Source organism: Biomphalaria glabrata, chromosome 1 (assembly GCF_947242115.1).
Source record: "Biomphalaria glabrata chromosome 1, xgBioGlab47.1, whole genome shotgun sequence".
Lineage (NCBI taxonomy): Eukaryota > Metazoa > Mollusca > Gastropoda > Planorbidae > Biomphalaria > Biomphalaria glabrata.
Window position 1 is genome coordinate 3,836,498 of NC_074711.1, and position 12,930 is coordinate 3,849,427.

A 12,930-nucleotide genomic window follows, 5' to 3' on the forward strand; every position below is an offset into this window, starting at 1 on the left:
GAGAGAGAGACAGAGAGAGGGTGAGAGAGACAGAGAGAGAGGGAGAGGGTGAAAGAGACAGAGAGGGAGGAAGATGGTGAGAGTGAAAGAGAGAGAAAGGGAGAGGGTGAGAGAGACACAGAGAGAGAGGAAGAGGGTGAGAGAGACAGAGATTGAGGGACAAGGTGAGAGAGACAGAGCGAGAGGTAGAGGGTGAGGGAGACAGAGAGAGAGAGAGAGAGACAGAGAGAGAGAGAGAGGGTGAAAGAGACAGAGAGAGAGATAGAGAGAGGGAGAGGGTGAGAGAGACAGAGAGAGAGGCAGAGAGAGAGGGAGAGGGTGAGAGAGACAGAGAGAGAGGCAGAGAGAGAGGGAGAGGGTGAGAGAGACAGAGAGAGAGGGAGAGGGTGAAAGAGACAGAGATTGAGGGAGAGGGTGAGAGAGACAGAGATTGAGGGAGAGGGTGAGAGAGACAGAGATTGAGGGAGAGGGTGAGAGAGAGAGAGAGACAGAGAGAGAGGGAGAGGGTGAAAGAGACAGAGATTGAGGGAGAGGGTGAGAGAGACAGAGATTGAGGGAGAGGGTGAGAGAGACAGAGAGAGAGAGAGGGCGAGGGTGAAAGAGACAGAGATTGAGGGAGAGGGTGAGAGAGACAGAGATTGAGGGAGAGGGTGAGAGAGAGAGAGAGAGAGAGGGAGAGGGTGAGAGAGAGAGAGACAGAGAGAGAGGGAGAGGGTGAGAGAGACAGAGATTGAGGGAGAGGGTGAGAGAGAGAGGGAGAGGGTGAGAGAGTCAGTGGTAGAGGGAGAGGGTGAGAGAGGGAGAGAGTGTGATAGGGAAACTCTTAACATATATTTTTTAGTTCTAAGTTAGATACAATCGCCACTTACTATTCATTACCCTTGTTTCATAGCTTTCCCTACTCCCCTATCTTTGTATTATCTCCCTTCTATTCTTAATATTATTTCTATTTATAACCTTAAGCGTTTGCCCCTCCTCCCCCCCCCTCCAACAAATCACCACTCTCTTGATCCCCACCTGCCTATACCCAGTTCCAACGTATCACCTAAATCAGGTGCCGTGTATGTTTATAATGTCTGAACTTACAGGGCGTTGTACTCGCCTTGAGCCGGCACTGTCTTTTTACACCGATCTGATCTTTGAACTTCTCATCAAGAATTTGTTAGCTTTTCGTGTCTGTGGAAACCAAAATAAACATGGCCGCTGTTGACAAGTACGCATGCGTAGAACACAAACTTTTGTAAACTTTTAGATTATCGGCCCGTTCTGCGTAAAACTTAGGTGAGCAGTCATTCAGTCATGTGACTGGCTCAGTCATAATTTTTAAGCCTATATATATTTAAGATTGTTACTATAAACTAGACAATATCAAATGCAAAAACAAAATTTAATAAAATACTCAGAAAGACACAAAGATAAAGGCACATTCCTCGTCCCATATGCTAGGACAAATTTATACAAATGCTCCTTCTTCCCTAGTGCTATTAGAGCATGGAATGGGTTGCCTGAGTCAGCCAGGAAAACCAGTGACTTGGCAGAATTTAAGTCATTGGTTAACATGCATGACGCGTAGAACGCAATCATCTTCTTATTTGAAGTAACGTCTGTATTATATAAGATAAGATACTAAATTAAATTTCATTGTTGCCAGCTAAAAAAAAAATAAGATAATAGAATTAATAAGATAATAGAATAATATGTCAATGCGTGAGAGTTCAATTCCATATTAAATCTTCTTTTTCAACGTTAAATAGTTGCCCGTTTATAAATTGTGATAAATGGCTGCCTGGTCGTGCGGTTTGCGCGCTGGACTGTCGTTCAGATTTACCGATGGTCCAGGGTTCAAACCCTGCCCGCTCCCATCCCCCGTCGTCCTGCGGGGAGGTTTGGACTAGGAAGTAATTATCTTCAACTCTGAAGGAACATCCGAAACATGTAAAACATTTTACTCTCTATAGTGAAGAGTCTCGTCAACTCTTTATATAGAATTCACTTGTGTTAAAAAAAACTAACAGCTTAGAAAATGTAATACTGCAATGCTAAAAATTGTTTTAAAAAAATCGCATACAATATTTCATCTGTGCTTCCTTTATTTTGTATGCCGGATAGACCAAAAAATAAGCCAGCTATTTATTTTTTTTTTCCACGCTATGTACGAAATTCTCTAACGGGCCCTAAATTTTTATCACCATCTGATCTATCCCTTGACTTTCCTCGTAGGGGTGCTGTGACAGTTTGCGTAAAAAAAAGTTATCCCAGTTTTCCCGGTCAGCAGAGTATCAAGAGAGAGGCCGGTCCATTCTTATACGTTGTCCAGCCAGCTTTCCTATGGACGACCCTTTCTTTGTGCTCCCTCCACTGGACCTTGAAGGAGGACTTATGAAATCGAGTCATGTCCGACAATATTACCGAACTAGCTCAGCAGCTTTCGTCTCTTCATAGCACTAGGGAGTTCCAGTGGCGTAGCTAGGGTGGGGGGAGGAGGAGGGAGAATTTGAAAATCCCCCCCCGGGCCCCCACTTGAAGGGGCCCCTAAAGAGTGTTTTTTTTACGTTAAGTATTGAATATTACTCAAAATGCAGGGGCCCCAAAAGAGGTCAAGCCCACGGGCCCCCAAATGATGGCAAATTCCTAGCTACGCCCCTGGGGAGTTCCTCCTTTTTATCATCAAAATAAAGCCTTTGGAAAAAAAACAACCTGATAGCGATAGACGGACTGCTAGCGTAATCCAGTGGCACACTGAAAATGGCTTAAAACTGCTGGCTCGTAAAAATGGTTGTAAAATGTAGACAAAGGCGTGATAAAAAAAATTATTTGGTCAAAGGGAGATAATAAAATATCACAGGCTACGGCCAGACTTGATTGTATCGCAGTTTTATTTAATGAAGCGTGACCAAAATGAGATGCCAGGTTGCATGCTTCGAAAAAAACAAATACTGTATTTTTTATTTTTACATAAGTGAAGATAATTGTACACTTCCAAAATGATAATCATTTTACAGTTTCAGGATGATAATCATTTTAAAATTCCATGATAACCTTAAAAAAAATATTTAGAGTTATGCTCTTTCAGCTTGCATTTTTTCCTTCTTTAAAAAATTATAGGCTTTATTAAAGTCTTTAAAGTATCAAGTCCAAAGATTAATGAGGAGCCCCAGCTGTGACCTACATATTTAGCCACACATAGCGCAGACATAACGATTGTCCACCCGTGGTCGATTTAGACTCTCCTCTCTCTGTCCACGTCTGTCCTCGGCAGTGGATTTTCTTTTGGTCTCGTGCGGCCTGTGAGCTCCCGCTGTCTCGTCCCAAAGCCGCCTTCAGAATGCTGCCAGGTGCTTTCTTATATCTCAGTTTAAGCAAGGTGGCGCCCTAAGCTGGTCTTTAAAAACGTTTCGCTTACGGTGTTGAGGTAAAACTTGTATGCCATTAAAAAAAGATCCCACCGCTGCACTACAGTCTGAGAAGGTTGTGCCATTCTAGAGGTAAATCTTTCCTCCGTAGTAGTCTCTTTTAGAGGCCATCTGCTGCCAGCTACTTTCCTCTACGGAAGTGAGGACGAAATGGCGCCTGAGGTGATCTTAATAGCGCTTCCAGAAAAAGGAGGGGTGGGGGGACACATCTGTTACGCCGTCCTCCTTTAATTATATATATATTTATAGCTTTTATATAGCGCTACTTTCATGCTTATAGCGCTTTGGTCCAATCTCATTTGTGGACCAGGGGGGGAGGGGAGTTGGAGGAGTTGGTTTTCCGTGCTGCCTTTAGGCGCTCAGTAAACACAACTCTGCCCGAGTCGGGTGTCGAACCTCGAGCCCCCTTCTAGGTAGCTAAGCCAAGCCAAGTTCAAGCGCACTTGGCCTCTCGACCACGCTTCCCACAATTGGGAATTTGCCTAATTGGGGCTAGCCAGAAAAGATCGCCTTTGGCATGCGCTTAGTATCAGTGTCCGACACAGCTCAGCTGCCTAAAGGTAAGTCGAGGCCCATAAAAAAAAAGCCCTTACCGAAAACAGGCACTAAAGACGTAAAGAAAACTTAAATAGACCTCGGAGGACAACGGCTTTGTCTGCATCAGTCGTAACCAAATATGTAGGTCACAGCTGGGTCTAAGCATGTTCATGAGAACCACTTTTACTCACCCTTAATCTTCCGAATCGAAGACTTTGTCATTCATTAGTCGTGATAAAAAAAACAACAGATCAGGTGCTTTGAAAAGTGGCAAGGCGCCATCACTAACAAGCAGAGCTGGCACTGTGTTAAGTCTTAAGTAGATGTCGTGTCAGTCTGACATACAAAGTCAGAATACACCTTTGAGTCTCAGAGGAAAAACAACGACTTTCTTTTATCTAACTGTGTGAATTCCACCACTCGCTTATTTCCTTGCTGTTACGGAACTGCACGTGTCTTCGTGAAATGACGTAATAGCTTGAAACTAAAGAGGGCGGAGCTTGGAGACAGGAATCACGTGGGAAGATTAAATCTCGTGAGATTGTGAGACAAGATACTTATGTAATCGTGATTTCCTGGAGTAACATTTTGTTTAAATGAGTCGACCCTCGGCGTAGCATACGTCGCTATTTAGTAATAGGTGAATACAGGGACGATTACTTGTCCTCCCCCTCCCCCCTCCCCCCCTTTTTTTTCTCTAGAGAAAGTTACGCGTGGTAATCTATTTGTCTTTCTGAGTATTTTATTCGATTTTGTTTTTGAATTTGAAGATTATGGTTCAGTGTTGTTCGTGGTCGAGAGGCTAAGTGCGCTTGAACTTAGCTTGGGTGGCTCGAGGTTCGTCACCCGACTCGGGCTGAGCTATATTTACTGAGCGCCTAAAGGCAGCACGCGAAAAACCTTCTCCTAGGTACCCCTCCCTTCCACTGGTCCACAAATGAGATTGGACCAAAGCGCTCTGAGCTATATAAAAGCCATAATTTATAATTGCTACTTAACTTTTGAGTCTTCTATCCTGAAGGCTTTCTAAATTGAGTGATTTTACTAAAATTATAATTACTAGAGAGCCTAATCAAATGTGCACATTCTCTTGTTATAAACTTCACGGCTCTATTTTGTATGTTCTAGTTTCTTCCTATTCTTGTATAACTATTGCAATGACACTGTAAGCCAGCGGTTCTCAACCTTTTAAGCTCGGCGACGCCTTTTAACAACCCCCCACTCTGCCGCGACCCCCGCCCCCTTGACACACACATACAGCAATAGAAGAGTAGGCAATAACAATCCATATTTTTTTATGGTCTTAAGCGACCCCTGGCAAATGGTCAATCGACCCCCAAGGGGGGTCGCGACCCACAGGTTGAGAACCCCTGCTTTAAGCCAATACATTGCCATGCGACAAGTTCATTGTAGATTGGATTTAGACACTTGAAGAATATAAATAAAAATAATAATATTAATATTAATTATAGAAGCTCAAACAGCCGAAGCGGACATTTTATAAGGGCCAAAATAATATCTGATTGCTGATACCGCTATATGAAAGATGACAACGCATGACTAAGTCTTGATGACAATCATTCTCCATTGAGATTTTTAAAAAGTTGAACGCCAGACGCGGCCTAACGAGTTCAAATGTTGACCAGGAAAATGAAGAGAGAGGATTTGGAAACAAAGTGCAAAGAGGTGACAGATGACAATTACATCTTAATGACATTTGACATTAATGTCAGATGTTCAGTGGAGAGAAATGTGCGCTATGTCAAAATGTTTTCCCATGCAATTTGGTTTTATTTAAATTTTCAGAAAAAATATAGGTCAGTGAACTACTGGCAAATAAAATCTTGATTTCTTTTCTTTCATTTTTCTCATTCTCTTTTATTTTCTCTTGTTTTCTTGCTCATTCTATTTCTCTCTCTTTCTCTTATTCTCTCTCTCTCTCTCTCTTTCTTTCTCTTATTCTCTCTCTCTCTCTCTTTCTCACGCTATCTCGTGTTATGAAATCTATGTGTGTCTTTCTAATATAATGTTATTCTGTACGTAGTAAAAAAATGAATAAAATGAAAAGACGAATTTATTTTCTAATATAACCCCCATGAAAGAAGTTGGGCGGATGATTTTGGTTGTGTGAGCTGGATGGATTCTGATGAAATCATGACGTGGTATGTCGTAGTTGGAGTTAATAAATACTGGTTTGAATGTGGAAGAAGGGAGACAAGCGACCGAAAGAGCGTGCATTTTTAGTGAGTTATCTCTTCTTTAAATGATCATCTCCCTTGTGTTTCTCCACGCACCTACAGTCTAGTTGAGACTGAGTATATTTATTATTACAAGTTATATTCAGTTTTGTTTTGAAAGCCTCCTGTTCATATTTATTTCTATCTTTACATAAAAAAAATTTATTCGTCTACAACGGTTTGGTTGACGGATTGAGGATACTAACAAACGAACGAGTAATACACCTCACAAAAAAGAAACCCACAAAAAACTCAGAAATCCAGCTGCCCACAAAGTGATTACGCAAACGACACTGGGCTAATATCCACCAATAAGATGTTAACATGTTTGTTGCCAACGTGTAAGACGGGTGTAGGACGTATGATTTGTGTAGGACGTATGATTTGTGTAGGACGTATGATCTGTGTAGGACGTATGATTTGTGTAGGACGTATGATCTGTGTAGGACGTATGATTTGTGTAGGACGTATGATCTGCGTAGGACGTATGATCTGCGTAGGACGTATGATTTGTGTAGGACGTATGATTTGTGTAGGACGTATGATCTGCGTAGGACGTATGATCTGCGTAGGACGTATGATCTGCGCAGGACGTATGATCTGCGTAGGACGTATGATCTGCGTAGGACGTATGATTGGTGTAGGACGTATGATCTGTGTTGGACTTAGGATCTGTGTAGGACGTATGATTTGTGTAGGACGTGCCTATATACTTACTATTACTATCACTATCATTACACATTAATTGTAATTAACGAGCTATAGAATCATTATATCTGACAGGCGCTTAACGTTGTACAGACACCTTTTATAGTAGCACTAGTCGACCGGCGGCGTAGCATACACCGCTATTTTGCAGGGCCGGCCTTAGGCTACTGCAAACTATGCGACCGCAGTGGGCGCCGCACTTTCATAGAACCCGCACTTTCATAGGACCAGCGCTTATTCTAGGTGTATAAATTATTAAATTAAACCAATTTATAACTTATAACAGATTTTCCGTGGCCGCCTGTCGATTTACCAGGAGCTCCTGGAAATCTCTTGAAATTGCAAAATATACGAAAACGTCATGGAAATATCCGGAAATTATTAAAATCTTTTGAAAACTCATACATATCTCTTGAAATAAGTAGATAACAATTGTCATTTAGGGGTGTCATTCAACATGGAAAACGCCAATCCTATGCGCGATAAAAAAAACGGCATTATGCAATACCCGCAATTGTGGAATCTAGTGAAAGAAGCTTCTTGTGCCTCAAACTAATGAATAATTACTTGAGGTCAACAATTCTCGTAGATAGATTGATACATTTGGTAATTATTGCTATTGAGCGTGATCTATTTAGGTTATAGAATTTGTATGATATGCTGAATGACTTCGCTACACGCTAGGCTCGTAAAGTAATTCTGTGCGTAGTAAAGAATGAATGAAATGCGAAGACGAATTTATTTTCTAATACAAACTCTTAATTTTCACTCATTATGAAAATCCCTACCCAAACTGAGCCCCGCGAAATCAGTTTCGAATAGGGCTCCACAATGGTTAAGTCCGGCCCTGCTATTTAGTGACGGGTGAATACAGAGTAGATTACTTGTTCTCTTTCCATAACTTCTTGGTTACAATGGTTAAGTTCGGCCCTGCTATTTAGTGACGGATGAATACTACTTGTTCTCTCCCCCATCTTTTTTTTTTCGCCTCTAAAATTACGTGGGGTAACTCTAGTCCGTCCGACTTGCAGAAATAAAAGAGTGATCTTTTCATTACGTGATGTCCGAACTCTTTAGCCATGAAGAGAATTATATATAGATAGATAATAGCTCCAGAATGTAGTATTCTTGGTTTCTGACACCTCATTGTTTTCTGATGCTTGCGTTATGAGTTTCAATAAATGGATCAACACCTTGCCATAAGCCAAAGACCCAAAAGGTGTTTTAACACAGCCTTTGTGACTCAGTCCATACCTTATATATAAATGTCTGGACATAGGCTATTCAGTATTTACCCTGATATTGCCTATTTCCATAATCTAGTTTGTGCCTTGATATTACCTAAAACTGTAATCTAGTTATTACCCTGATATTGCCTACATTTGTTATCTACTTTGTGTCCGGATATTGACAAACATCTTTAATCTAGTCTGTGCCCTGATATTGTGTATTAGTTTTTTTTTAGCAATTTTAAGACGATTCTTAAGCTTCTCCATCGGCACTCTCCGTTACACTTCATTGTGACGTCTCACTCCTAAAAGTTTGCTGACCTCTGTTAAACAAAAATATTCATCCACAATGCTAATTAACTGAATAATTAAGGTAATTAATATTGTTAAATTAAATAAAGCTAATGTTGTTGTTTTTTTTCCCTTGCAACTGTTTTTTGCCCTATAAAAACCCAACCGGAAGTGTTCAGGTTCCTTGGGGAATAATCATTGATTGATTTAAACTGCACTGCAAACTCTTTTCATGTCTTCCATCATGAGGGCTAATTTTTTAAATATTCCAACATGAGTTGTCTCAGTAGAAATAACATTATGGTGTCTCAGTAGAATAATTTGGATCTGGCATGAAACGAAAAGAACTAAATATTTAGATCCATAACTCTTTTCATTTCACATACTTTGCACATTTCTTATACTCTCTGTTAACAAAGTTTATATCAACTCTGTCTGTCTGTCTGTCTGTCTGGTACAAATCTTGTTCACGTTTTTTTGTGGTCAGCATTTTATCCGAGAGTCCAGTAACCATTGTGGTCCTGTTTTGATTTTCCTCAAGTCTAATGCGGTCTTGGTAGAGGATACCTAGGGTCCCTCTATACTCTACACCAGTGTTTCCCAAACGGCGTCCCGTGTAACCCTAGTGTTCCGCGAGTCCTAAATAGGTGTTCCGCTTGATTAATTAACAAGTAGGTCACCACGTGAATAAATTTCTCAAAATAAATAAGCAAAGTGTTCCGTTAAATACTCAGAATACGTACTCAATTCTTGAATTATTCTCTCTAATTGAGAATATGTTTTTCAAGATTCTCAAGTATTAATTGATATCAGGGAAATGACAGTACTGTCCCCTTTAAAGCGTTGATTTTAAATAATTTGTATGACCTATAATTTATATTAGTTCTTTTATAATTTATATCAGATCGTCTATAGTGTATATTAGATCTTTAATGGTGTATATTAAATCTTTAATGGTGTATATTAGATCTTTAATGGTGTATATTAGATCTTTAATGGTGTATATTAGATCTTTAATGGTGTATATTAGATCTTTAATGGTGTATATTAGATCTTATTAGTCCAAACCTCCCGCAGGACGACGGGGGATGGGAGCGGGAAGGATTTGAACCCTCAACCATCGATAAATCCGAACGACAGTCCAGCGCGCAAACCTCACGACCAGGCAGCCATCCTGGTGTATATTAGATCTTTAATGGTGTATATTAGATCTTTAATGGTGTATATTAGATCTTCTATAGTGTATATTAGATCTTCTTTGCTTGTTTATCGCGATTAATACAAGATTTGATTTTAAAATTAAACTCTAGTGATATACGACATAAAAAAGAAGATTGTTTTATGACCTTTAGCTTTTAACCTCAAACCCTTTATCCATTGTGTATGTCAACCTTTGACCCTCTATTCGCTAAGTAATCGAACATTTTTTTTACATTCCACTAGATCTAATACTTTCTAGGTTCTAGCAAATCGTCTAAATGGTTCGTTCACATGAATTTGATAAAACTTTATATCAAACAATAATCATCTAAGTTTTTATCAATAAATTATTCTCAGTTGTAAAAAAAAATTAACTACCTAGATTGAGATCTAGACTATCTGAAGTGCAGACCTGAGAACTATGGCCTCTTATTTAAATAAATAAAAAACACTAAAAAAAAAAAGGGGAGAGAAAAAAAAAACATATGCTTGCCCCCAACTATCAGTGTCTGCGTGTGTGTGTGTATTTTTGTTTAATCATGCTACAGGTGTGTTGTGTGTGTGTGTGTATGGTGTGTGCCTCGAAGCAAGACGTGCTGTGTAACATTTCAGACCTGTGAAATAATCTGAAAAAAAATGCATACCAAAAAGTAAGTTTCTTGAATGACTTCTGTTCGCTTTGGAGGATTACCTACCCCTGTTATTTATAGATCTCATTCTTTGTGATGTATTCTAACTGTGGATAGTTTATTGCTAGTAAAGAATTCGTCCTGTCTAAATCAAAATCTAAATTAAGTGTAAGTGACTTTAAAGTGATGACGTATCGGTCAAACTGTTTACGTTGTCTAATGTCAGTATCTGTTTGTTTTATAAGATATGTTTTGGAAGTCAGTAGCTCATTCAAATGTTTGTTTTATAAGATAAGTTTTGGACGTCAGTAGCTCATTCAAATGTTTGCTTTATAAGATAAGTTTTGGAAGTCAGTAGCTCATTCAAATGTCAGTTTTATAAGATAAATTTTGAACGTCAGTAGCTCATTCAAATGTTTGTTTTATAAGATAAGTTTTGAACGTCAGTAGCTCATTCAAATGTTTGTTGTATAAGATAAGTTTTGGACGTCAATAGCTCATTCAAATGTTTGTTTTATAAGATAAATTTTGAACGTCAGTATCTCATTTTGGACGTTCCTCCAGAAACGAAGATTCTTGTGTCCTAGACTTAGCACAAAACTCCTGGCGAGGGGTGGAAGTGGGCAGGGATAGAACTCTGGACCATCGTAATAACAGCCCTAAGCGCTTACCACACGACCAGGTAGCCAGCGTCCATGTGGTGTTCTGCCTTTGAACCAATGTTAATTTATGGTTAACGCTTTCACAGAATTTGACAAGAACTATGATAGTAATCATAATCTGGACTTATAGAGCAATTACTTTTATAGATTACCGGATCTTATTAATTACATACATTCCTGACATTCCTGAAAAAAAAATTAGTCTACGCCCTACGCCTGTTCATGCGTCTAATCTAATCATGCATGTTAATTAGAGACTGCTATATTCTAAAAGTTAATTCAGCTTCATTGTACTTAATTTTAACAGCACAATATACTTTACTAATCACGAAGTTTATAAAACTCACTCTGTTTGGCTATCTGGTCATTTCGTACAATTTGTTTCCCCACTTCCCTTTCTTGAATCAAGTTTAATTTCGCACTTTTATTCTTAGTCCATGACAATACTCGAATCAATCGGACCATTAACAAATTTAGAGGTAATTACCACATTTTTTTTAAATTAAAAAAGGGTGTTAAACCATGCAGTATCGAGAGATATGGCAGTGATTTTGCTGTTCTTTCCTTTAGATAAGTTTTGTTTAATTTTTTTTATTTTTATTTGGCTTGTTCTTTTTTCAAATAACTCTTTTAAATGTTTAAATAGTGGAAAGGAATTGTTTTGTGTTGAGAGATAATGTTTTCTAAGTGGCAGTATGGAAACATTATATCTACTAGCGATGAAAAAAGCCTTTTTCTAGTTATTATTTCCACTCTTCTTATATTCGGTATATTTATTCTCGCTCTAGACTAGAATTAATCTCAGTAGCAGACTACGTCATTTAAGTCACTTATCTCTATAAAAACAGTGCAATGACTAATAACTATCATCCACAAACTATAAATTAGCATTCCAATTGGCGTCCCCCCACTTAGGGAAGATAAGTTGGAATGCTATGTTACGCGGGTGAGTTATTAGATGGCTCGTGGTTCGAATCTCTTGTTTTAAATTTCGTTTCCATACTTTTGACATTCAAAATTGATTCGTTTCTTGTCGTGTCTCTTTTTGTTTTGGTTATTTCTGGGTATTTTATAGTTCAATTTCTGGCCTTTTCAGCTTTACGATAATTCATTTCTCGTCCATTCATCTCTAGCAGGGGTTCTCAACCTGTGAGTCGCGACCCCCTTGGGGGGTCGATTGACGATTTGCCAGGGGTCGCCCAAGACCATCGAAAATATGGATTGTTATTGTCTTTTCTTCTATCGCTGTGTGGGTGGGGGTCGCGGCAGAGTGGGGGATAGTAAAAAGGGGTCGCCGAGCATAAAAGGTTGAGAACTGCTGAATCTACAGCCTGCAATCATTTATTCATCGCTGTTATCGTTAGAAGTTAGAGTTATTCATTTCTTCTTTTTTTTCCTCTTACCTATCTTTTCTTTATTAACATTTATTTTCTTTTGATACTTGGATCTTTATTTTTTAAAAATATTTATTTAACATCTTGTCTCTGATATTTATGCCTGGTTTCTCTCATTATCATTGCATTTACTCTTTTCTCTTGACTGTCCAAACATTCTTTTTCATATGGATTTGTTTCTTTATTCCTTCACATCTTTTTTAAAATCCTTTCTTTTTTTCCATCAATGATATCTTTGAATACATTTGTTTCCATCTGTAGAAGATTGTTTTTAGAAAGCTTATATCAACTCCTTCTGTCTATGTCTGTCTGGTAAAAAGTGTGTACGCGCTATTTCTCCCACACCCATTCTCAGATCAAGCTGAAACTTCGAAAAATTATTCTTTAGCGTAGTAACCACTTAGTCAATTAATTACTGGTTGTTAATAATTTTTTATATCAATAATTTTATATCAATAAGGGAAACTATTTTTTTTTTGTTAGATATGGCTAAATTTGTTGGGTTTAGTCCTATTAAATAATTGTTAACGCTATTTCTCCCTCACGCATTCTCCGATAAAGTTGATACTTTAAACAATTATTTATTGTACCTAACAAAGCATTAATCAATTTGAAAAAAAAAATACCGAA

General features: G+C 38.7%; 1 protein-coding gene across 11 annotated transcripts in view; it reads left to right on the forward strand.

The window, feature by feature from the left end:
• Positions 1 to 12,930, forward strand: part of LOC106076031 (endothelin-converting enzyme homolog) — a 259,051-nt gene that overhangs the window by 179,838 nt on the left and 66,283 nt on the right. For 2 of the 11 annotated variants that reach the window (XM_056011085.1, XM_056011423.1), the window contains exon 1: positions 10,181 to 10,265. The exons of 4 other annotated variants lie outside the window; for them this stretch is intronic. Coding sequence is in view for 1 of the 7 variants with exons in the window: in XM_056011359.1 (XP_055867334.1) it covers positions 10,252 to 10,265 (14 nt within the window). In the remaining 6 variants the exon portion in view is untranslated. 5 more of the 11 variants (XM_056011298.1, XM_056011506.1, XM_056011359.1 and 2 more) reach the window with 4 other exon arrangements.